The following is a 26006-nucleotide window of genomic DNA, read 5'->3' on the forward strand; positions in this document are numbered from 1 at the left end:
AAGTCATATACTAGCAGACTGTTTAGGGCTGTAGTGTCAAAGTAGCTATTATCTCATATATACACTTATCCGGCCACTAACAGCTCGTCAATGAGTTAAAACCCTATTTTGCTTTCAAGTGTGGAACATCATATACACTGTACATCACAAGTATTTGACTTTGATGAATCTGTTTCAAACACCCGCAAATATTTTACTCACCTTTGTCCCAATGTCATAGAAACTTTCTGTCCGAACAGGTCTTGCGCCGCATGACTTGTCTACAGAGTTCTCTTCCGTAGTAGAACCAATTGCTTCGTCTATACAAAAAAGATAGCGTATCCTTATCGTGTCTACAATTTATTTCAGCATCTTTTTAAAATCTAGCAACACGCGTAATAGGTTTCCAACATAAAGGGCTTAAGGCAGTGTTTAAATGATTTATGTTTCGTAGTATAGCAAATAGAAAATGGGAGATGATTCCACAACATTAGGTTCTTAATTCTTAGAATTTTAATCTATAACACTATATTCTCTCTTTTCATGTTTTTTATTTTGATATTTTTTCCATGTCGATTAAAATAATAGTCAAAGTGTCCCTTCACTACGCGAGTCATTTATATTATCACATTATTTTTTTGGTACTTCAAACCCTTTAATGAGTAGATATTGCATTTTAAACTATAAAGCGATACGGCGTTCATACAAAATGGCAAACCTAAGCTGCTAGCTTGCTTAACAGGAACGTCGGGCTTTCGTGAATTGGTCACAGATGACCACACCTCTCTCAGATGATCATCTGCTTGGGAGTCAGAATGCTGTAAGTGTTTCCAGTAGCGGATCATGATAATAGCAGCTCGTTGGTTTGATGTATAAACCCTAGCTTCTACTTTGTGTCCTCTGATATTTGCTTGGATGCTGTCAAGTGTTTCGTAGGACAGACCAAGTGCTATTCCTAGATGATAGTACTTATCTGTGTTCATTTCCTTCGTGATGACATCCTCAATCCCGGTGTCCTGTTCTCTGCGTTGAAAAAAGATACACATGGAGAATATTATTGTAGATTGGGACTGTCATTTCTCTATTCCTTCTGCAAAGAAACATTGTTGGAACTAACAGATACAATCGGTGATGTCGAAGGATACCCAATATTGTATCAACTTTTTACATCACAATATGAGAGATGTGAAAGGCCTATTGGTGTTCTGTTAGCGCTAAGAACGACTAGTACTTGCCTGTAGACCTTTTCACCTGCAATTTAAATGCTTCGAATAATCCAGATATCTATAAAAAGACAATCCCAAGTTTATGCTTTTAACATTGACGACAAATTCTCTTTGCACTTGCAATTGGTATAACCTGATTCAGATTCAGTTACTCTCCCACTTTGAGTTGTTTATCACAAAACTGGTTAACAACCCACAGCCGGATCCAGCCTTCGCCAATGGGGGGGGGGGGCAGATTTTTTCACCCACATTTTCCCCGATCGCCCGCTCGAGGTTGATTTTTGTTTGTTTCCTTGAATGGGTAGTCCTAATTAGTTACCTCTAAGCTTATTCTTATAAATCAACATAAATATACTTGTATAACTAGATATGCTCGGCGGGACGCGAGGCCGATCACAGTCATGTATCCCCCGAACCCACCGTATCAGCCATCAGTGCGATATATATATAATTTGACAAATGAATACAATTATCATGGCAACAATGACCCTGCCCACAATTTGCCTGTGGGTACCAAATTGATGACAATAATATCACGTAGCAGCGTGACTCTGCACAACCTAAAGTATTGTCCAGTAGGACATGTTGGGAATACAATTATAGAGTAATCTGAATATATTTTGTAAACCTAACCCTAAGACCCCGCCCCCCGGCCAAAAATGATAGGCATCTTCGCTTTATATTAATTATGTGTGCCAACTGTTATGACAAGCTTTTTATTTAGGAACAGCATGGTATGATACATGTACATTGGATTGTCAAAGTTATTGGTAACACTTTTTGGCTTTCCCTTTTTTCACTCGTTTTTCCCCTGCCAATGGGGGGCGCCCCCTGGATCCGCCTATAAATCCCCTCTTCCTAAAAAATATAAGTTTGAAGTAAAGATCAAATAAGTTCAGATGTTCACTGATATCGATTTTTCTGATCAACTACACATAAAATGTACCAATCGTCTACATTATTTTATTCTTTCCTGATCATAGATACAGTGGGTTTCACGGTTGTATAAACAGTTGTTATTACTGAGTACGTTCCTGGATATCGATTTCAATTTGCATGCTAACTTTTCTTCGCATTAAATATTTTTTCATTCATTTCCAGTCATGTTAGTACATTTTTTAAAATGAAGTGCTAAAATGTCTACATCTATCAATTGTTTTTCATTTTATTACCTGCTCTCAGTGTCTGAAGCGGTGATTATCTCATCAAGTGTTGATTGCATGTCAGTAGAGAAATCTAAAGAATATCACACAAATCGTGAGCAAGGTCAATTTGTTTATAACATAAAAATAAAGTAAGATGAGGGAAATCTTTAAAAGAAAAGTGGTTAACTATACCACAGTCATTAATGTACTGCTTTGTCAAAAAATTGAAATAATGCAGGAACCGGTATCATAAATGTGATATGATACTACATTTTAATTTTTAAAGAGCCATATGAAAATTCTTTAGATTTTGTTTTAAGGTTTGATAAATCTATAAATCATAAGGAATAAGTAAGTTGGCCGCAGGAGTAAAAAGATGTATAAACCTGTTCGTATCGCCATAAACGCCATGCTCGTCGTTGGATCTTTATCTTTGGTTGACATTGAGATGTTAATCATTTGCGTTCTGGTATTGGGTTCAGTTGTAATGGGCATCGAAACAAGAGTCTCCCGTTGGTTGAATAGCTCTTTAGCAGAGATGCTCTGGAATTTTGAAATCAAGGAGTATACATGTATAAAAGATCCGTTTAAAGAAACTGGCAAAATTGTAAATATTGACGAAAATTAAATCTAACTGGTATATCATTTTTTCATATAATTTAGATCTAGAGCATATTTTAGTACAAAACGCACTCTACAAAACAACGTGATATGTTTGTAAACCAGTGTTATTCATTCAAAATATATTGGAATAGACTCCAATCAAAAAAGATAATAGAAATCAATGACTTCAATTTAATTTCGTGTGAAGTTCATTTTGCTACATTATAGGTTCTATCGAGTATGAATGAAATTAATGAAAAAATGAAAACAAAATAAACAAACACATAAAATGAATTAGACATCAAAGAAAGCCAATAATTTCTTGTCCATTTTTTTTCTCTCTCTAATACACAATAAATCATGGGAGACATCAAATTTATTTATCCTTGAAATTTTCTTTTTAAATTACTTCATTGTTAATATTTTTGGAGTTGTAGGTCTCCAGTCCAAAGAAAAGAAATTCTATTCATCTACCTGTGTTCCGGGATATCAGGCTAGTTGTAGATTATGAATGATTTATTGCTTTAAGCGTTGCTAATTCATGTACATTATTTCATGTAATAGAAGGAGATAATGAATAATGAAGTCTTGAATGTAATTTACCATCTTTCTTCCATTGTATTTTATCTGTAGGTCGCTTGATTCAGGTGCAAGAACAAAACATCTTTTAGGATGTACCTGGCGGTTTAACAGTTGTTCCTCTTCTTCCTTTATTTTCTATTTTAAATAATGATTACAACGGTAGCAGTAAAAAATAACAATGGCAATAAGAAATAGAATGATACCATATAAAAATAATTATAAGAATAATGATAAAATCATACATGTATAATCTTCGATGATGATGACAATTATAATGAAAATAATAGTAATTATAATAATAAAAATGAGAGTAATAATGATTTCATTAATGAAAACAATTATTGTTCATAGTAAGTGCAAGTTGGATTACTAGAAAGAATCGTGTCATCTGTTATGGCAAGAGTAAGGGGCTTATGATTGTGGTGGATTCCAAAACCTAACGAATATTATTCATGTTGATGCGTTGATGGGGTTGATGGGGTTGATGCGTCGATCGAAAGCACCAATACAGGGTGATACGTACAGCATTATCGACGCCATTCTTGTTTTATATTGCATTTACAAAAGGGTTTATGGGGTAGGGGTGTTTCATGAAATAGTGATTTCTACCGATTAATTTGCTCATGTCAGTCAGATGCAAGGAACAGTAGTCAGTCAGTGAAAATTGACTTTTCGTTTCATGAAACGCTCCACAGGACGCGATTTTCTAAAAATCATTTAGATCATGCGCCCTATTGTGCTGGTAGCGCAACCAATAAAAAAGAATCACGGACCGGGGAGATCTTTTTGTCAACCAAAACTTACCATTAGGTTGAGACGCAGCCTTCTGGAACCTTATCTTCAAGTATGCCAAACATCATCAATTTATTTCATATTTCATGTCGATTAAGTGATTTTTAGAAATAGTTCGCAGTCGAGACATTGTATTTACCTCAGCAATGTAAGGTATGTCCTCGTGAATGTACATCCGTAGTGTTACATCATTGCCCTGTACCATATCAACGGGAAGGAAAGGGGTGCAAGCCATCAGTTTCCCCGTGGCGTGACGGTGAATATCGAATGGTACCCATAGCTGTATCCTTCCATTGATCACAGAGTCGGCAGAAATGAGGATATCCATTTCTCTTTCTTTGATGATACATTCAGTATTTTCATTATTGGATGTCTTCACGCGATGAGCTGTGTGAACAAATTATTCTTTAAAACATACAGCTGACTGATTCTACTAAAACGATTACGACCAGGGACAACGATTACTAATTATATCCGTCATAATAAATAAGTGATTGGCCTAAATCCCGTCATGATTGTGACCAAAGACGATCGCAACTAATGTCACGATATTGGAAAAAAATATCATAAATCTCGACATCATGACGAGCTACCTGATGGGGAGCGGGAAGCAAAATTTTCTCTTTCAGACTCAGAAAACGGAGATAATAAAACAATAACAACAACCTCTTTTCTTTGGTGATTTTTTTTTATTTTATTTTCAAAATTCATTATCATTTTTTTTCATTGATTGATTTTTTTTCAGTTAGGGAAAATCCTTTCTAATATGGTGATGGCCAATGACAAATTGCTGTTTTTTGTTTTTGTTTTTGCCTGTCAGAAGTTCGAGGCTGCTGCTACATTGGAGCGTCCATCTGTTTATTTTTTTTAACATATACTCCAAAATCATCAAGAAAAGTATCAACCAAAAAGTTCAATTTCAAGTACATATTTGCAAAATGCTAATAGTCTGTCACCTTGCTAGCTGATTGCATCATCCCTCAGATAATAAATATAACTTAAAATGAAATACACCGCGACTTTGAATAAACAGCTAAATATATAGCATCCTACAATAAGGTACACTTGAAACATTAAATCAAAGACATATATGTATTTTACGTTTGTCAATTCTGCCAGGTGAAGCCGCCCACTCACATTCAATGACTTTAAAACCTTCTGGCAAGAACACTTCATTTTGAAATCCAAGCGTAGACATTGATTTAATGTCGACTTACATGATGTCGATTCAGTATGTTTCCAAATGATGTCAGCAAACTCTTCATTTGTCTTCATGGATGATGCGGCATGGGGGAGAGTTATAGTTATTGGCTGATTTCCTGAGTAGAGCAACAGTCTCGGGATATCTATTTCTACACCATGACCTGTAAGAAACTCATCCTCTTTGATTGTTGGTGGATCCTCAGTAATCAGAGCGAGAGATACATCGTGACAGGAGCCAGCCTCCAATGATCCTGGCGGAATAGCCATTGTGACGTCACAACTATCCAAGTATAGGATTCCACCTTCGTTACCAATACTGCGGTGAGTCTCTGTTGATCTTGGAATCGGTGGATCTTGTTATTAAAAAAGGGGAAATAAAATCACCAGTAGAACCAAGGGAAAAAATTATGTTATCAGAGATTCCTTTTTGGGGCGCGCATCGTGGTTTGTTGGTTCTGGCTCTCGCCTTTCAAACAAAAGGTCGTGGGTTCGAATTCCAGCCATGGTGTATTTAACTTAATTCAGCAAGAAATTTATCCACAATGTGCTGCACTCTACCCAGGTGAGGTGAATGGGAACCAGGCAGGATTAATTCCTTGTATATACGAGCGCTGAAAGGCAGCTCGAGCTAAAGCAGGGGTAAATGATAAAATAATAACAATGCGCCTTGGTATAGACTGTTTTTGGATAGATGGCGCTATACAAATGAATTTTATTATTCTTTATATATATATATATATATATATATATATATATATATATAAATATTACCAGTTCATGCAATCATGCAATTGATCGAGGTAGTGTCATAGGCTCTGATTACCATTTGGTATCATTCTCCGAAACTATCTTTATAGGAAACCTTTGGCGAGTTCTGCATTGATGACTATTAAGATTCAATGTTATATAAGACACTTGACTCTCAGGTGTACTACTTACCACGTGTATCAACATCACCAAATGACCTGTAAAAAGAAGAAGAGGGAAAAACTAGAACGAAACAAATTGTAGATATAATATATGGGACATTTTTCTCCTTTTATACATTTATTTTAGAAGGGCTGAGACCGAATATTGATTTTAAAAAATCTTATGTAGGTTATTTTTTATGGTAGATTGGCTGTTGTTTTTATAGAACGAAAAATGTCCGCAAGATGTACTTGTTTCATGCTATTATATATTTCAAAGGGTTTTTTTATTGTGAAACTTTGTCAATTCTAATGACATAGGCCATTCAATCACATTAGCACTTAGATAAAACTTACTTCACCTGTATTCATGATTCAAGGTAATTCTGAATATAAACGAAGATGTACATGGGCTAGTGAACGAAAAAAAAGAACAAAAAGACAATGAATTTCCACAGGCGATAATTCGGAGATGATTATTCTGATAAAGACGCTATTTTTTGTAATGCATAATTTTGGAAGTGCATTAACCGCGTAGCCAGGATTTCATTTTCGAGGGGGCGGTAAATGCACGCAAAGCGTGCCAAAACTTACACAGCGCGCGAAGCGCGCTCCCTAGGGGTGGGTGCAGGGGGGGATTTCCCCCCTACCGCGCGAAGTTTCGGTGTTTCATAAATTAAAATGAAAAGGAGCCATCTCTCTTATCTCTAGTACCTATATCAGCTCCAATTCAGTTGACTATATTGTGATTTTGAACCTTGTTTTCAAAAGTGATTGTGAATGTACAAAAAACGGATAAAATGAAGGAAATTAAGATGATAATTACCACGCGCAAAGCGCGGAAGCTAAAGCGTTACGAGATAAGTTATATTGAAAGCTTCCCTTGGAAAGATCAGATATGATAACAAACTATTTAATGACAGTCCATATCTTTAACTAGCAGTACAGAGGAGAAGAAGAGTGTATGCCGGGAGGAAGAAATTCGTCCCCGCGCAGAGCAATGAAACTCTAAAATTTAAATGAGCGGACGTTTCATCAAATGCAGATATGTCTAATACCCCATCATAAATTTCATACATATAAATTTAGAGCAAGACATGCAAGAGGCAAGGAGTTTATCTTTTTAGAAAAATAAAGAATAAAAAGAAAAACACTCAAAGCTACCTTTCTTCCTTTTCCACCCTTCGCTTTTCCCTTTCTCCTGTTTTCCCCCTTTTTTTCTGTTTGGGGACCTTTTTCTAAGTGCATGGGTAATGTATTTCTTCCCTCACCTATGGAAAGCCATTTGCTTAATACACTCAACCTTGGCGTACTGTGCTGGAAAATACCCGTTATCCTTGATGTCCTTCTTAGATCCCTTATTTATTAGGAATTGTATCAGGGCCTCTGATGGGGATAAGATGTCATCGCTTTCTTGCTGTATCTATTTTGACAAAAAAGGTGAATATTCATTTAAAAGAAATCTAGGATATGGCTTTTCTTTTATTCACTCGAAATTTCACTAGGGATTTTTGGTTCACTAATAATAACAAATTTTTACCATCCCAATATGTATGTATATATATATATATATTGTTACGATACTGCAACAAATAACAATCAGAAATTGATGTATAAAGTTTAATTTCCTCTTTTTTTATTACAGGAAATAATTATACATAAATAAAACAAATAATGATCTTACATAAATCTCTTGAAGTGTCCGATGTAAAATCCCGAAGTGATGATACTATATCCAAGTAATAATCCAAATGATAAAATCCCAGTTGACTGGCGAAAATTCACAATGATGGCGATGATGAGACTGATGTTGAAGTCCGATGAATAATAAGAGTCACTGCAACGAGTTGAAATGTCCGTGAAGACGATGTTGATGATGATTAACAGTCAATTTCAGCAATCCATGGGTTGAAGCGTGTTCATTGAACAGGTTGATGATGTTGATGATCTCGATGAGAACTGATAATTTCTCTCTCAAAATAACTGCAAACAGTTCATTGATGCATAAACTGCTCTGATCTGATCTGGTGAAGTGATCTCATATGATGTGATGTGATCTCCTGCTCTCATATGATGTGATGATCAAGTGATCTAATATGATGTGGTGATCATCTTAAAAAATCTGCAGCTTTTATATAGTTTGCAGCTATTCTTCTAGAACTCACTATTAAGGAAGGTTCTAGCATTTTCTTTAAAAAAACTTTCTCCTTTCAGGAGCAGTCAAAATCCAGAACACTCTTGAATGACCTCATTGAAATCAAGAGTGTCAATAGCATAGCTAAGCCTATTGTTCCTAATCTCTATTCAGAAATAACAGTACAACTCCTTGGCCTTTTAAATAGGCAAGGCCTGCATAATAAAAAGACATTCTTGAATGTTCTTTACAATTCTTGGCTAACCTTAAAGGGAAATAACTAATAGATGAATGTAATTGCTTTTACAATTCTTCTAAAATTATTCTTATATGTAACACCTCCCCCACCGGAGAAAAGAAAGCTTTACCGTAGTAAAGGTTTCTTTAAGATTACTTTTTCTTTTAACTGTTCAAAGTCATCTTGATAAATCATTTACATTTATCGTGTACAAAAATATAGTACTTAACGAACATGTTAAAATAAATGAACATCAAAGATGTTTTCTTCAAATGACACACTTGGTCAAAATCATGAATAATTTCACTTTTTATACTCTTGATAAAGCATCAGCAATTACATTATTCTTTCCCTTTATGTGTACAATTTTCAAAGGAAATGGTTGGAGCATTAGGCTCCATCTGTACATTCTTTGATTCTTTGTTTTGAGTTTCTCCAAAAACACAAGAGGATTGTGATCTGTATAGACTGTAATCTCTCCATTGGTTAGATACACCTCAAACTGCTGAAGGGCTAGTACGAGACTCAGGGCCTCTTTTTCAATAGTTGAGTACTTCTTCTGAAATCTATTGAGTTTCTTAGAGAAGTAGCACACTGGTTTTTCGATGCCTTTTTCATCTTCTTGGAGCAATACTGCTCCTACTCCAACATCACATGCATCAATTGCTACTTTGAATGGCTTTGTGAAGTTTGGAGCTGCCAAAATAGGCTCATTCACCAAAATGGCCTTTAATTTCTCAAATGATCTTTGACATTCGTCAGACCAAACATACTTCACTTTTGCCTTCAGCAGGTTTGTCAGAGGACTAACCACAGTACTGTAATTTGAAACAAATTTCCTGTAGAAGCCACTCATACCTAAGAATCTGAGCAATTCTTTCTTAGTTGTGGGAATTGGGAAGTCTAAGATAGCTTGTATCTTGGCTTCTCTTGGTAGCACTTGCCCTTGACCAACCACATGACCAAGATATGTGACCTTTGCCTTGGCAAATTCACTTTTCATCAGATTCACTACTAGATTGGCTTTGTCCAGTCTGTCAAACAGTGCTCGCAAATGATTCAGATGATCATTCCAAGTATCACTGTATACTAGGATGTCGTCTATGTATACGACACAATTGTCAAGTCCGGCAATCACTTGATTTGTCAACCTTTGGAAGGTTGCTGGTGCATTTTTCATTCCAAACGGCATGACTTTGCATTGAAACAAGCCTTCAGGTCTAACAAAGGCCGATATCTCTTTGGCTCGGTCAGTCAGTGGCACTTGCCAATATCCTTTAAGCAAGTCTATCTTTGTGATATAGGCAGAATTTCCAACCCTATCAATACAATCTTCTAACCTAGGAATTGGATACGAGTCAGTCTTAGTTACTGCATTTACCTTTCGGTAATCAATGCAAAATCTCTGAGAGCCGTCTGGCTTTGGAACCATTACAATGGGAGAACTCCAACTACTCTGACTCGGTTCGATTATGTCATTATCTAACATAAACTGTATTTCCTTGTTCACCATTTCCAACTTGCTTGGATTGAGCCTATAAGGATTCTGTTTGATAGGTCTTACATCACCTACGTCTACATCATGTACAGTTAAAGGTGTACGACCTGGTTTGTCTTTACATACATTCTCATATTCTCTTAACAGGCCAGATATATCATTTCTCTGATATTCAGGCAGGTGTTTTAATGCCTCATCCATGTTTTCTAACATCTCTGAGTTAGACAACTTTACACCACATGGATCGTTCTTGGATACATCTGTATAAGACAATTCATTATCTGTCTTTCCATAGCATTCTTCTTCATTTACATGTTTTTCTTCTTCTTTGACCTGTGTTGTACCTATTGGCTGACTAGCCTCTCGCTCAAAGTATTCTTTCAACATGTTTACATGACAAACTCTTTGAGACTTTCTTCGATCAGGGGTACTGATCACATAGTTGACATCATTCAATTTCTTTTTGACTATGTAGGGACCACCAAACCTAGCTTTCAAGGGCTCACCTTGCAAAGGTAACAACACTAACACTTTGTCTCCAGGCTTGAAACTTCGCTCTTTTGCATTTTTGTCAGCTTGAGCTTTCATTTTTCCCTGCGACTCTTTCAAGTGTTCCTTAGCCACATCACAAGCTTTTGAGAGCCTTTCTCTAAACTTTGACACATAGTCTAGAAGGTTTACATCATCATCCTGAACCATAAACCTCTCTTTGATAAGCTCAAGAGGACCCCTAACCTCATGACCATAGACCAATTCAAATGGACTGAAACCTGTGGACTCATTCGGGGAATCCCTAGTTGCAAACAGTAGGAATGAGATCCCTTTATCCCAGTCATCGGGATAGTCTTCACAATAAGCCCTAATCATGGTCTTCAAAGTCTGATGATAGCGTTCTAACGCTGCTTGGGACTGTGGGTGATAAGCAGAGGACTTGATCTGCTTTATTCCCAACTCCTTCATAACTTGCTGAAATATTCCTGACATGAAATTTGACCCTTGATCAGATTGAATTTCCTTCGGCAGACCGTACCTAGTGAAAAACTGCACTAACGCCTGCACCACTGTCTTCGCAGTGATACTCCTCAAAGGTATCGCCTCTGGAAACCGTGTAGACAAGTCCATAATCGTCAGGAGAATTCTGTGACCCGACCTCGTTCTGGGTAAGGGTCCGACACAATCAACAAGAACCCTAGTAAAAGGTTCATCAAATGCAGGAATGGGTATCAATGGAGCAGGCTTGATAGAAGGCTGTGCCTTACCAATAATCTGACATGTGTGACATGTCTTACAGAAATGCACAACATCTTTGTGCATCTTAGGCCGATAGAAATGCCTCATAATTCTATCTTCTGTCTTCCGAATACCGACATGACCTGCCATAGGTAACTCATGAGCCATTTTCAGAATATCTGTGCGGTAACAAGGAGGAACTACAACCTGGTGAATTATACACCAATCTTCATCAGCTGGTCTCCGGGGAGGTCTCCATTTCCTCATCAAAATGTCATCTTTGACATAAAAGCACTCAGGAACCTTACCAGCCTCAGAACATGCTTTTTGTGACAAGCTTTTTAATTCTGGGTCTGCCTGTTGTGCCTGTACAAGGGAGGATTTACTAAACAAACTATCATTGTTAGCAACAGAGCCTTCAACACTATCCCCATTCAAATCCTTGAAAAAGGTTTCAGCTAACCAGACATCAGTACTCTCCTCTACATCAGCAGATTCCGCATCATCCTTTTCAGCTCTACGAGTCTGAGACCTAGTAACAACACAATCCGGGAAAATCCCTGGAAAATCTTCCTGCAACAATTCAGTTTCAGCGACCTCAACGGGCTTTTCCGAAACCACTGGAGATGCAACAACTTTATCTCCAGCCAAGTCGTTACCTAACAAGAAATCAACACCTTTCATGGGTAATTCTGGAACGACACCGACAGTCACAGGACCACTAACTAGGTCACACTTTAAGTCGACCTTATGCAAAGGAACCGACATGAAATTTGGGCCAATACCTTGAACTAAGACGTTGGCATTCTCTGAACTCTCCGGAGGAAGAGCCGAATCACCTGGCACCATCAGGGACTGTGCAGCCCCTGTATCCCTAAGGATCACCACTGACCTACCAGCAGCACCAGTCGAACAAGGGGATACTTCACCATCATGCAAAAAACTTCTAAAAGTTTCATCAACCTGTTTGACTTTATCAGCAAATACTAGAGAAACACTCTCAACATCTCGATTGGGCTCTGATGGAACAAACTCCATCGAGGGAACACTTGTTTGCTTGACAAAACCCATGTCTTTCCTAGTTTTGGTTGGCATTCCAACCAATTTCCAACATGATTCTTTCAAATGTCCCGATTTATGACAATGAGTACAAATTTTGGAACGACTCTCAGACCTTTTGGTTGATTCTGTGCCCCCACTAGCCTGATTCTTGTTAGCGTCTTTATCCTTGCTTGCATATTTTCCCTCACTAGGTTTATTGTGGGATTCAAATGACCCTTTACCTTTCTTTTTCCAATAATTCTTGAAAGGAGGCCTATCTCCACTACCTTTATGTGTGACCTCAAATTCATCAGCTACTATGGCTGCTTTACTGACTTCAGTAACTCTGTGGTCATCTAAGTGAGATTTAATGCCAAAAGAAAGACTCTTTTTGAATTCTTCTAGGACAACTTCCCTAAGGTGAACAAAATCTTTGTCAACTTTCAGTGATCTGTACCACTTATCGAACATCATTTCTTGTTCCCAAGCAAATTCAACATACGTCTGGCCTGATTGTCTTTGCATGTTCCTAAATTTATGTCTGTACGCTTCTGGTACCAACTCATATGCATTGAGAATTGTTTCTTTTACTGTAGCATAGTCACATGATTGCGTTTCAGAGAGTGAAGAATAGACTTTTGCAGCCTTTCCAACGAAAACACTTTGAAGGAGAAGAGTCCAGTATTCTTCGGGCCAATTCAGTCTCTTGGCCACTTTTTCAAATGACACAAAATATGTATCAACTCCCTCTTCATCAAATTTTGGCACAAGGCGAATGTTTTTCGCCACATCAAAGCCTTGGGGAGATTTATCTTTAGTAGAGTTAGTATTTGCATGAACTAACTCCATTTCTTTAAGTTTCAACTGGTACTCCAATCTCATCTTCTCCATTTCAATGTTTTCTCTGATTTTCTCTTTCTCCAATTCAATTTTTGCCAGTTGGATCTGAACATCATCTGACATATTGATAGAAGTTTCAGACTCCTCTGTAAGCTTCATGTGACTAGCTAACAAGTCAATTATCTCTGCCTTCTTTAAACCTGGGGCTAGAGATACACCCAAATGATCACAAACTGTTATCAAATCATCTTTCTTCAGTGACTTCAAATGATCATATGACAATTCTGTCATTGCAAGAAATTCTTCAACATCGAATGTAGCCATAGTGAAATATACACAAATACAAGCACGTAATAACACAGTACAGTATATTCTAGAACTTTCCAAAATGTTTCCAATTCAAATTGGCTTTTGTTTCAAATTGACTTTCGTCTCAAATTGGCTTTCGTTTCCTGAAAAACTGTTTTAGTTTCAAATTGGCTTGTACAAATTTGGATTTCGATTTCAAATTGCCTTGGCTTGTACAAATTTGGTTTTCGTCTCCCGGACAAGCCCCCAAAATTATTTGTTACGATACTGCAACAAATAACAATCAGAAATTGATGTATAAAGTTTAATTTCCTCTTTTTTTATTACAGGAAATAATTATACATAAATAAAACAAATAATGATCTTACATAAATCTCTTGAAGTGTCCGATGTAAAATCCCGAAGTGATGATACTATATCCAAGTAATAATCCAAATGATAAAATCCCAGTTGACTGGCGAAAATTCACAATGATGGCGATGATGAGACTGATGTTGAAGTCCGATGAATAATAAGAGTCACTGCAACGAGTTGAAATGTCCGTGAAGACGATGTTGATGATGATTAACAGTCAATTTCAGCAATCCATGGGTTGAAGCGTGTTCATTGAACAGGTTGATGATGTTGATGATCTCGATGAGAACTGATAATTTCTCTCTCAAAATAACTGCAAACAGTTCATTGATGCATAAACTGCTCTGATCTGATCTGGTGAAGTGATCTCATATGATGTGATGTGATCTCCTGCTCTCATATGATGTGATGATCAAGTGATCTAATATGATGTGGTGATCATCTTAAAAAATCTGCAGCTTTTATATAGTTTGCAGCTATTCTTCTAGAACTCACTATTAAGGAAGGTTCTAGCATTTTCTTTAAAAAAACTTTCTCCTTTCAGGAGCAGTCAAAATCCAGAACACTCTTGAATGACCTCATTGAAATCAAGAGTGTCAATAGCATTGCTAAGCCTATTGTTCCTAATCTCTATTCAGAAATAACAGTACAACTCCTTGGCCTTTTAAATAGGCAAGGCCTGCATAATAAAAAGACATTCTTGAATGTTCTTTACAATTCTTGGCTAACCTTAAAGGGAAATAACTTATAGATGAATGTAATTGCTTTTACAATTCTTCTAAAATTATTCTTATATGTAACTATATATATATATATATATATATATATATATATATATATATATATATGTGTGTGTGTGTGTGTGTGTGTGTGTGTGTGTGTGTGTATGTATATAACGTGAATTTGCTTTGGCCACACATTTATGTAGTGCAGCATCTTAAGATAATTGATAATTATATGCGTGACAGACAGACAGAAAGAAAGAGGACGCAGCAATTGGTTCAATTCCTTTATTTTCAAGCTTTCGACCAATTTCACTGGTCAATATATATACACTTATATGTACATATATAAACTTCTTAAACCATATACGCACAAATCATAACCAACTTTTTCCAGTAGCATATTTCATAATTATGTGGAAAATGAATACGCTACCTGGTCCAAAGCTTCTGTCATTTCAACTTGTCTCTTCTTACAGTTACATAGTCTGATAGCAGTATGTAAAGGTGTCTGGCCATCGTTTGATGCCTGGTTTAAATCAGCACCTAAAGAAATCAACTCTTCGACGACTGATGTAAATCCACTTTCAATAGCAAGGTGAAGAGGTGTAAATCCTTCACTGTCGCTCTGGTGTATAACTGATGCATCCTGTTAAACAGCAGAAGAATAAAAAGTAAGTATGTTTCCAACCATGACACAATTATCAATGTACCAGTGTTTGGAAATGTAGAATCATGGCGCGTCTTATAGCCCTGAAGAAATAGTGCAAGTAGATAATAAACAAAACTCATCATGCTCAAGTCATGTGCATTGAACAACAAAATGTCAAACTAAAATAAACGAGGGTATATTAGTGATATAAGATACAGGACACCTAAAAATCACATGTCTAAACAATGGTTGTGAGAAAGCTAAAGGACTCTTTGAAATGACATATCACCATGAACTAGACGTATTAGAAAACTTTCTCTTTGAAAAAAAAACATTTGGCCTGGGCATGCGGTTTGCAAAAGTTCACGTATACTTTTTTACTGCCAATAAGTTATCAAATTCCCCTCTGTGTACCACAGTTAAAATCCTGAGGCACTTGTCAAACAGTGATTAACCAAAATCTGTATAATTATGTATTACCTTATCAAGAAGAAACCCTGCAGTTCCAGCTTTTCCTGATCGCACTGCAACATCTAAAGGTGAATGACCTCTTCTTGAACGTCTTGAACTCGATAGGTCTTTCTGATCCAGTAGATCATTCACAACTGCTTCATTCCCACTTTTTTGATAAACGAAAAATTAACATCGGGAAAATTGTATATCCAAAATCTTTGACAAACCAAAATTAAGAAATCACTTTTATAATGGATCTGACTTGATCGATGCATTTTAAGTGGGTTGGCATTAATATACCAGTACTTGCTAATATGACTTTACCTCGACGACTTAATTTGATACTACAATCACTAACATAATCTATTCTTAAAATTTTGACGAAGAGTGAAAAAACAGTTAAGAGTAATAAGATGTCGGTTATATCCAGTCGAAATTGTAATTAGTTAAAAAATATCAATCCTACATCCATATCAGAAACAGATTAAACACCTTTATATCAGTTTGATATCCTCTCTATATATGTAGTTTACCTTGATGCTGCATAATGGAGGACTGTCCATCCTTCATTATCTGTTGTCTTTATGTCTGCGTTGTTATCAAGCAACATACGAACACATTCTTCATGTCCTCCCATTGCGGCAACCATTAGTGGTGTTACATCATTTAACGTCTATAGATAAGAAATTTATACTTAATGGGTAATCTATTGCCTTTATTTGTTTCTGAAAATCGGGTACGAAATGTTATCACATTTTTTGCAGATGTAGTATTTGTTATTTAGTAATGACCTCAACTCAGAACTTAGATCCTGCATATTATACCATATTTATTTGTCTCCAGTTTTATATACGATTGCGTGGTTAGATATGTTGGAAGAGAAGCCTATATGCTTGATCTTCTTTATTTCTAGGAATAAGTTCGACACCCAATACCTTCCAACTGTCGCTTTGTTACATGATCACCACTTTCCATTGAGTAAATATTCCATAGTACAGTTATCCCAAATAAGTGTCATCAGATTAATGATGAAATTCTTCCCCTGACTTTTGTGATTTTTAGCTGTACACCTTATGAGATAAATCTCTTTGCCTGATACTTGTTAGTTTTTTTTTTAAATAACCAGATGAAACGATCAAATTCAGCGTGATAGAGGTTTTAAGACTTATCTCGTGCATGAAGTGCAATGATCAGCTTTAAAGTTAGTGTTAGGTGTAGCAACGTGCATTCACATACCTGCATCCTAGCACCAAGTGCGTGGTGACTATCTTCACCTCTATCGGTAGTTCTGTTCCTCAGGAGATATTTCAAGCACTCTAAGTGACCGTTCGCTGCAACAAAATGAGAAGCTGTCCAACCGTTATTATCACGCGCCTCTATATCTGCCCCATGCGTAATCAAACATTGAATAATGCTTAGATAGCCTCTCTGGGAGGCAGCATGAAGAGCTGTTCTTCCATCCTTTGTGGCTTTGTTAAAAGCAGCAGCTACATTCACCAGACATTCAACGATATCAAAATGACCTTCTTGTGCAGCTACATATACAGGCGAGAACCCATTGTTATCTTCTGCGTTGACGTTTGCTCCCTCAGCAATTATATATTTTACAACATCTATGTAATTATTCTGTGACGCCACATGAAGAGGTGCCCATCCATCTTGAGTCGATTTATTGACATCTGCTCCTGCATTCACCAAATATTTAACGATATCAAGATGACCATTCATAGAAGCAAGATGAATGGGTGAACTCCCCTCATCATTTTCTGCGTTGATGTTTGCACTTTCAGCAATGAGATATTTTACAACATCTATATGATTATTAAATGACGCCACATGGAGAGGTGTCCATCCATCCTTCGTTGATTTATTGACATCTGTTCCTGCACTCACCAGACATTTAACTACTTCAAAATGACCTTCATATGAAGCAAAATAGAAAGGTGTAAAGCCGTACTTATCAATTACATTAAGGATTGCACCCTCAGCAATGAGATATTTTACAATATCTATGTTACCCCCCCGTGAGGCTGAATGTAGAGATGTACAGCCGAATCGATTAACGGAATTCGAATCTGCTCCATGGGAAATGAGATATTTGACAATATTTATGTGATTATATTCTGATGCCGCATGAAGAGGTGTCGATCCATCCTCGGTCGATTTATTGACATCTGCTCCTGCATTCACCAGGCATTCAACGACATCACGATGACCGTTCCCTGAAGCAAGATAGACGGATGACATCCCCTTATCATTTTCTGCGTTGATGTTTGCACCCTTAGCAATGAGATATTTTACAGTATCTTTGTAATTATTAATTGACGCTACATGAAGGGGTGTCAATTCATCTTTACCTGATTTATTGACATCTGCTCCTGCATTGACCAGACATTTAACGATATCAAGATGACCGTTCATAGAAGCTAGATATACAGGTGACCTCCCCTTATCATCTTTTGCGTCGATGTTTGCGCCCTTAGCAATAAGATATTTCACAATATCTACGTGATTATTCAGTGACGCCAAATGAAGAGGTGTCAAACCATCCTCATCTGATTTATTGACATCTGCTCCTGCATTCACCAGACACCCAACGATATCAAGATGACCGTTCATAGAAGCTAGATACACGGGTGAACTCCCCTTATCATTTTCTGCGTTGATGTTTGCACCCGCAGCAATAAGATATTTTACAATATCTATATGATTATTATATGACGCAATATGAAGAGGTGTCCATCCATACTCTGCTGAGGACTTATTTACATCTGCTCCTGCTTTCACCAGACATTCAAGGATTTTTAAATGACTGTTCATAGAAGCCATGTACACGGGTGACATCGTATATCCCCCTGCATTGACGTTGGCACCCTCAGCAATGAGATACTTGACAATATCTATGTGACCATTCTCTGAAGATAACTGTATAGAGGCACGACCGAAACAATCGACAGAATTCGGGTCGACTCCTTGTGATATGAGATATCTGACAACAGCTATATGATTATTATCTGCCGCCACATGGAAAGGTGTCCAGCCACATTCTGCTACTTTCTTTACATCTGCTCCTGCATTCACCAGACATTTAACGATATCAAGATGACCGTTCATAGAAGCTAGATACACGGGTGAACACCCCTTATCATTTTCTGTGTCGATGGTTGCACCCTCAGCAATGAGATATTTCACAATATCTATATGATTATTCTTTGACGCCACATGAAGAGGTTTCCATCCATCCTGATCTGATTTATTGACATCTGCTCCTGCTTTCACTAAACATTCAACGGTATCAAGATGACCATTCATAGAAGCTAGATACACGGGTGAACACCCCTTATCATTTTCTGTGTTGATGTTTGCACCCTTAGCAATGAGATATTTCACAATATCTATATGATTATTCTTTGACGCCAAATGAAGAGGTGTCCATCCATATTCACATGATTTACTGACATCTGCTCCTGCTTTCACCAGACATTCAACGATATCAAGATGACCGTTCATAGAAGCTAGATACACTGGTGAACTCCCCTCATCATTTTCTGCTTTGATGTTTGCACTTTCAGCAATGAGATATTTTACAACATCTATATGATTATTATATGACGCAATATGAAGAGGTGTCCATCCATACTCTGCTGAGGACTTATTTACATCTGCTCCTGCTTTCACCAGACATTCAAGGATTTTTAAATGACTGTTCATAGAAGCCATGTACACGGGTGACATCGTATATCCCCCTGCATTGACGTTTGCACCCTCAGCAATGAGATACTTGACAACATCTATGTGACCATTCTCTGAAGATAACTGTATAGAGGCACGACCGAAACAATCGACAGAATTCAGGTCGACTCCATGTGATATGAGATATTTTACAACAGCTATATGATTATTATCTGCCGCCACGTGAAGAGGTGTCCATCCATATTCCGCTGCTTTCTTTACATCTGCTCCTGCTTTCACCAGACATTTAACGATATCAAGATGACCGTTCATAGAAGCCAGATATACAGGTAACCTCCCCTTATCATCATCTGCGTCGATGTTTGCGCCCTTAGCAATAACATATTTCACAATATCTATATGATTATTCTTTGACGCCACATGAAGAGGTGTCCATCCATATTCACATGATTTACTGACATCTGCTCCTGCTTTCACCAGACATTTAACGATATTACGATGACCGTTAATAGAAGCCAGATATACAGGTGACCTCCCCTTATCATCTTCTGCGTCGATGTTTGCACCCTTAGCAATAAGATATTTCACAATATCTACATGATTATCTTCCGCCGCCACATGAAGAGGTGTCCATCCATCCTCACCTGATTTATTGACATCTGCTCCTTTATTCACTAAGCATTTAACATCTTTAAGGTCACCATTTGATGAAGCCAGATATAAGGGTGTGAAGCCGCCCTTACCACTTACGTTCAGGATTGCACCCTCAGCAATAAGATATTTCACAATATCTATGTAATTGTTTTCTGACGCTACATGAATGGGTGTTCGTCCATCCCTTTTCGATTTATTGACATCTACTCCTCCTTTCACCAGACATTTAACGATATCAAGATAACCTTCCTGTGCAGCCACATATAGTGGTGTATCTCCGTCATCATCTAATGTGTTGAGATCTTCTACCTTGGTGATGAGGTATTTTACAATATCTATGCGATTATTATATGACGCCACATGAAGAGGTGTCCATCCATATTCTGCTGATTTATTTACATCTGCTCCTGCATTCACCAGACATTCAAGGATTTCTAAATGACCGTTCATAGAAGCCATGTACACGGGTGACATTGTATCTTCCCCTGCATTGACGTTGGCACCCTCAGCAATGAGATACTTGACAACATCTATGTGACCATTCTCTGAAGATAACTGTATAGAGGCACGACCGAAACAATCGACAGAATTCGGGTCGACTCCTTGTGATATGAGATATCTGACAACAGCTATATGATTATTATCTGCCGCCACATGGAAAGGTGTCCAGCCACATTCTGCTACTTTCTTTACATCTGCTCCTGCATTCACCAGACATTTAACGATATCAAGATGACCGTTCATAGAAGCTAGATACACGGGTGAACACCCCTTATCATTTTCTGTGTCGATGGTTGCACCCTCAGCAATGAGATATTTCACAATATCTATATGATTATTCTTTGACGCCACATGAAGAGGTTTCCATCCATCCTGATCTGATTTATTGACATTTGCTCCTGCTTTCACTAAACATTCAACGGTATCAAGATGACCATTCATAGAAGCTAGATACACGGGTGAACACCCCTTATCATTTTCTGTGTTGATGTTTGCACCCTTAGCAATGAGATATTTCACAATATCTATATGATTATTCTTTGACGCCAAATGAAGAGGTGTCCATCCATATTCACATGATTTACTGACATCTGCTCCTGCTTTCACCAGACATTCAACGATATCAAGATGACCGTTCATAGAAGCTAGATACACTGGATAACTCCCCTTATCATTTTCTGCGTTGATGTTTGCACTTTCAGCAATGAGATATTTTACAACATCTATATGATTATTATATGACGCAATATGAAGAGGTGTCCATCCATACTCTGCTGAGGACTTATTTACATCTGCTCCTGCTTTCACCAGACATTCAACGATATCAAGATGACCGTTCATAGAAGCTAGATACACTGGTGAACTCCCCTTATCATTTTCTGCTTTGATGTTTGCACTTTCAGCAATGAGATATTTTACAACATCTATATGATTATTATATGACGCAATATGAAGAGGTGTCCATCCATACTCTGCTGAGGACTTATTTACATCTGCTCCTGCTTTCACCAGACATTCAAGGATTTTTAAATGACTGTTCATAGAAGCCATGTACACGGGTGACATCGTATATCCCCCTGCATTGACGTTGGCACCCTCAGCAATGAGATACTTGACAACATCTATGTGACCATTCTCTGAAGATAACTGTATAGAGGCACGACCGAAACAATCGACAGAATTCAGGTCGACTCCATGTGATATGAGATATTTTACAACAGCTATATGATTATTATCTGCCGCCACGTGAAGAGGTGTCCATCCATATTCCGCTGCTTTCTTTACATCTGCTCCTGCTTTCACCAGACATTTAACGATATCAAGATGACCGTTCATAGAAGCCAGATATACAGGTAACCTCCCCTTATCATCATCTGCGTCGATGTTTGCGCCCTTAGCAATAACATATTTCACAATATCTATATGATTATTCTTTGACGCCACATGAAGAGGTGTCCATCCATATTCACATGATTTACTGACATCTGCTCCTGCTTTCACCAGACATTTAACGATATTACGATGACCGTTAATAGAAGCCAGATATACAGGTGACCTCCCCTTATCATCTTCTGCGTCGATGTTTGCACCCTTAGCAATAAGATATTTCACAATATCTACATGATTATCTTCCGCCGCCACATGAAGAGGTGTCCATCCATCCTCACCTGATTTATTGACATCTGCTCCTTTATTCACTAAGCATTTAACATCTTTAAGGTCACCATTTGATGAAGCCAGATATAAGGGTGTAAAGCCGCCCTTACCACTTACGTTCAGGATTGCACCCTCAGCAATAAGATATTTCACAATATCTATGTAATTGTTTTCTGACGCTACATGAATGGGTGTTCGTCCATCCCTTTTCGATTTATTGACATCTACTCCTCCTTTCACCAGACATTTAACGATATCAAGATAACCTTCCTGTGCAGCCACATATAGTGGTGTATCTCCGTCATCATCTAATGTGTTGAGATCTTCTACCTTGGTGATGAGGTATTTTACAATATCTATGCGATTATTATATGACGCCACATGAAGAGGTGTCCATCCATATTCTGCTGATTTATTTACATCTGCTCCTGCATTCACCAGACATTCAAGGATTTCTAAATGACCGTTCATAGAAGCCATGTACACGGGTGACATTGTATCTTCCCCTGCATTGACGTTGGCACCCTCAGCAATGAGATACTTGACAACATCTATGTGACCATTCTCTGAAGATAACTGTATAGATGCACGACCAAAACAATCGACAGAATTCGGGTCGACTCCTTGTGATATGAGATATTTTACAACATCTACATGGTTATATTCTGCCGCCACGTGAAGAGGTGTCCATCCATATTCTGCTGCTTTCTTTACATCTGCTACTGCATTCACCAGACATTCAACGATGACAAGATGACCCTTCTGTGAAGCCAGATACACGGGTGACATCCCCTCATCATTTTCTGCGTTGATGTTTGCACCCTTAGCAATAAGATATTTTACAATATCTATGTGATTGTTTTGCGACGCGACATGAAGAGGTGTCTTTCCATCCTTTTTCGGTTTATTGACATCTGCTCCTGCATTCGCCAGACACTCAACGATATCAAGATGACCGTTCATAGAAGCTACATACACTGGCGAACTCCCCTTATCATTTTCTGCGTTGATGTTTGCACCCGCAGCAATAAGATATTTTACAACATCTATATGATTATTATATGACGCCACATGAAGAGGTGTCCATCCCTCCTTCGTTGATTTATTGACATTTGCTCCTGCATTCACCAGGCATTCAACGATATCAAGATGACCGTTCAAAGAAGCTAGACGGACGGATGACACCCCCTTATCATTTTCTGCGTTGATATTTGCACCGTCAACAATGAGATATTTTACAATATCTATGTGATTATTCTGTGACGCCACATGAAGAGGCGTCCATCCATACTCTGCTGACTTTTTGACATCTGCTCCTGCATTCACCAGACATTCAACGATATCAAGATGACCGTTTTGACAAGCCAGATAGACGGATGTCGTCTGATCATTAAGTTCTGCGTTGATGTTTGCACCCTCAGCAATGAGATATTTCACAATATCTATGTGATTATTCTGTGACGCCACATGAAGAGGCGTCCATCCATACTCTGCTGACTCATTGACATCTGCTCCTGCTTTCACCAGACATTCAAGGATTTTTAAATGACTGTTCATTGAAGCCATGTACACGGGTGACATCGTACATTCCACTGCATTGACGTTTGCACCCTCAGCAATGAGATACTTGACAACATCTATGTGACCATTCTCTGAAGATAACTGTATAGAGGCACGACCGAAACAATCGACAGAATTCGGGTCGACTCCTTGTGATATGAGATATTTGACAACATCTATATGATTATTATCTGCCGCCACATGGAAAGGTGTCCAACCACATTCTGCTACTTTCTTTACATCTGCTCCTGCATTCACCAGACACTCAACGATATCAAGATGACCGTTCATAGAAGCTAGATACACGGGTGAACACCCCTTATCATTTTCTGTGTTGATGGTTGCACCCTTAGCAATGAGATATTTCACAATATCTATATGATTATTCTTTGACGCCACATGAAGGGGTTTCCATCCATCCTGATCTGATTTATTGACATTTGCTCCTTCTTTCACTAAACATTCAACGGTATCAAGATGACCGTTCATAGAAGCTAGATACACGGGTGAACACCCCTTATCATTTTCTGTGTTGATGTTTGCACCCTTAGCAATGAGATATTTCACAATATCTATATGATTATTCTTTGACGCCACATGAAGAGGTGTCAATCCATATTCACATGATTTGCTTACATCTGCTCCTGCTTTCACCAGACATTCAACGATATCAAGATGACCGTTCATAGAAGCTAGATACACTGGTGAACTCCCCTTATCATTTTCTGCGTTGATGTTTGCACTTTCAGCAATGAGATGTTCTACGATATCTATGTTACCCCCCTGTGAGGCCGAATGTAGAGATGTACAGCCGAATCGATTAATGGAATTCGGATCAGCTCCAAGGGAAATGAGATGTTTTACAATATCTATGTGATTGTTTTCTGACGCCACATGAAGAGGTGTCAATCCATTTTCAGTCGATTTATTGACATCTGCTCCTGCATTCACCAGGCATTTAACGATATCAAGATGACCTTCCTGTGCAGCCATATATAACAGTGAAATCCCCTTATTACCTTCTGCCTTAATGTCTGCACCCTTAGCAATGAGGTGTTTTACAATATCAATGTGAACCTTCTCTGATAATAGGTGTAGAGGCGCATGTCCAAGGTCATCCACACTATTCAGGTTCGCTCCTTGAGAAATGAGATATTTCACAATGTCATAATGACCATTGTCTGATGCGTAGTGTAGAGGTGTTGCTCCATTCTTCCCCACCTTATTTACATCTGCCCCTGAACTTACGAGACAGTCAACCACATCAGGATGGTTGTTAGATGATGAAATACAAAGGGGTGTATCTCCATCTGATGTAGCTTTGTTTACATCTGCTCCATGTCTGACTAAACACCCAACCACATCTAAATGACCGAACCTTGAGGCAAGGTAAAGAGGTGTAAGACCATTATTATCACTCTCATCGATATCCAGATATTGAGCGAGATTCCGAAGACGACTCTGAGACTCATCCTGAGGACGATTGCCATCATTCCCGCTCTTCTGAATAAACTTATCCCTCAAGTCAGTGATGTATTTTACCAACTCGATGTGTCCTTCTTCTGAAGCAATGTGGAGGATTGTCTTCCCATCTGTATCTTGTACCTCTTCCTGGATTATATCAATTGCCTCATCCTCAAGAATAGATCTTGTCTTCACAACATCCCCTTCCTTAACTGCTGCAATAAGAGCCTTGTTCATGATGTGAAAAATGTTGATCAATATAACTATTGTTATTAACGAAATAATTAGGTAACTCCTCAAGGATATTCTTCCTTTACAGCTGTGATAAGCGCGTTGTTCATTAGGTTCACAATCTTGGTCGACGATGGGAGATGTATACCTTACATACCTAATAGCAAAGTGTAGACTTTTCAAGCAAAACAACCAGTTAAAACAATTTGGAGGAGTGTATTGTCAACTAGATCCACTTTCTCTTTCCTCCTGTTTGACACCTATGGTCTCATCTTCAAGAATGGATCGCAACATCTAGCTCCTTCACTGCCGGAATAAGCGCTTTGTTCATGATTGTG

At 38.0% G+C, this 26006-nt stretch overlaps 3 protein-coding genes across 3 annotated transcripts; all 3 read right to left on the bottom strand.

The window, feature by feature from the left end:
* Window positions 1–555: 555 nt before the first annotated feature.
* LOC121430174 lies at window positions 556–5878 on the bottom strand. The gene is made up of 6 exons (XM_041627452.1): window positions 5545–5878; window positions 4467–4714; window positions 3557–3670; window positions 2737–2893; window positions 2378–2441; window positions 556–1002 (listed from the first exon to the last, which is right to left on the bottom strand). Exons 1-6 carry the CDS (start codon window positions 5795–5797, stop codon window positions 597–599), a joined length of 1242 nt encoding a protein of 413 aa, XP_041483386.1. The 5' UTR covers window positions 5798–5878; the 3' UTR covers window positions 556–596.
* A 1827-nt stretch (window positions 5879–7705) lies between these two features.
* LOC121430175 (putative ankyrin repeat protein RF_0381) lies at window positions 7706–16570 on the bottom strand. Its single transcript, XM_041627453.1, has 4 exons — window positions 16443–16570; window positions 15937–16075; window positions 15241–15453; window positions 7706–7861 (listed from the first exon to the last, which is right to left on the bottom strand). Exons 1-4 carry the CDS (start codon window positions 16556–16558, stop codon window positions 7706–7708), a joined length of 624 nt encoding a protein of 207 aa, XP_041483387.1. The 5' UTR covers window positions 16559–16570.
* Window positions 16571–17067: 497 nt separating this feature from the next.
* Window positions 17068–25674, bottom strand: LOC121430165. The gene has a single exon (XM_041627443.1). The coding sequence runs from the start codon at window positions 25672–25674 to the stop codon at window positions 17068–17070; it is 8607 nt and encodes a 2868-aa protein (XP_041483377.1).
* Window positions 25675–26006: the final 332 nt, after the last annotated feature.

Source organism: Lytechinus variegatus, chromosome 16, assembly GCF_018143015.1.
Source record: "Lytechinus variegatus isolate NC3 chromosome 16, Lvar_3.0, whole genome shotgun sequence".
NCBI classification, from domain to species: Eukaryota; Metazoa; Echinodermata; class Echinoidea; order Temnopleuroida; family Toxopneustidae; genus Lytechinus; species Lytechinus variegatus.

Excerpts from the sequence above, each read along its gene's own strand:
- LOC121430165 (XM_041627443.1), bottom strand. The coding sequence starts at position 25,674 with ATGAACAAGGCTCTTATTGCAGCAGTTAAGGAAGGGGATGTTGTGAAG.
- LOC121430174 (XM_041627452.1), bottom strand. The coding sequence starts at position 5,797 with ATGGCTATTCCGCCAGGATCATTGGAGGCTGGCTCCTGTCACGATGTA. Across the intron at positions 4,715-5,544 it reads ACATACTGAATCGACATCAT|CTCATCGCGTGAAGACATCC; the intron begins GTAAGTCGACAT and ends TTGTTCACACAG. Across the intron at positions 1,003-2,377 it reads GCTTCAGACACTGAGAGCAG|AGAACAGGACACCGGGATTG; the intron begins GTAATAAAATGA and ends TTTTCAACGCAG.
- LOC121430175 (XM_041627453.1), bottom strand. The coding sequence starts at position 16,558 with ATGGTTGCCGCAATGGGAGGACATGAAGAATGTGTTCGTATGTTGCTT. Across the intron at positions 16,076-16,442 it reads CTCCATTATGCAGCATCAAG|TGGGAATGAAGCAGTTGTGA; the intron begins GTAAACTACATA and ends TTATCAAAAAAG. Across the intron at positions 15,454-15,936 it reads CAGGGTTTCTTCTTGATAAG|GATGCATCAGTTATACACCA; the intron begins GTAATACATAAT and ends GCTGTTTAACAG.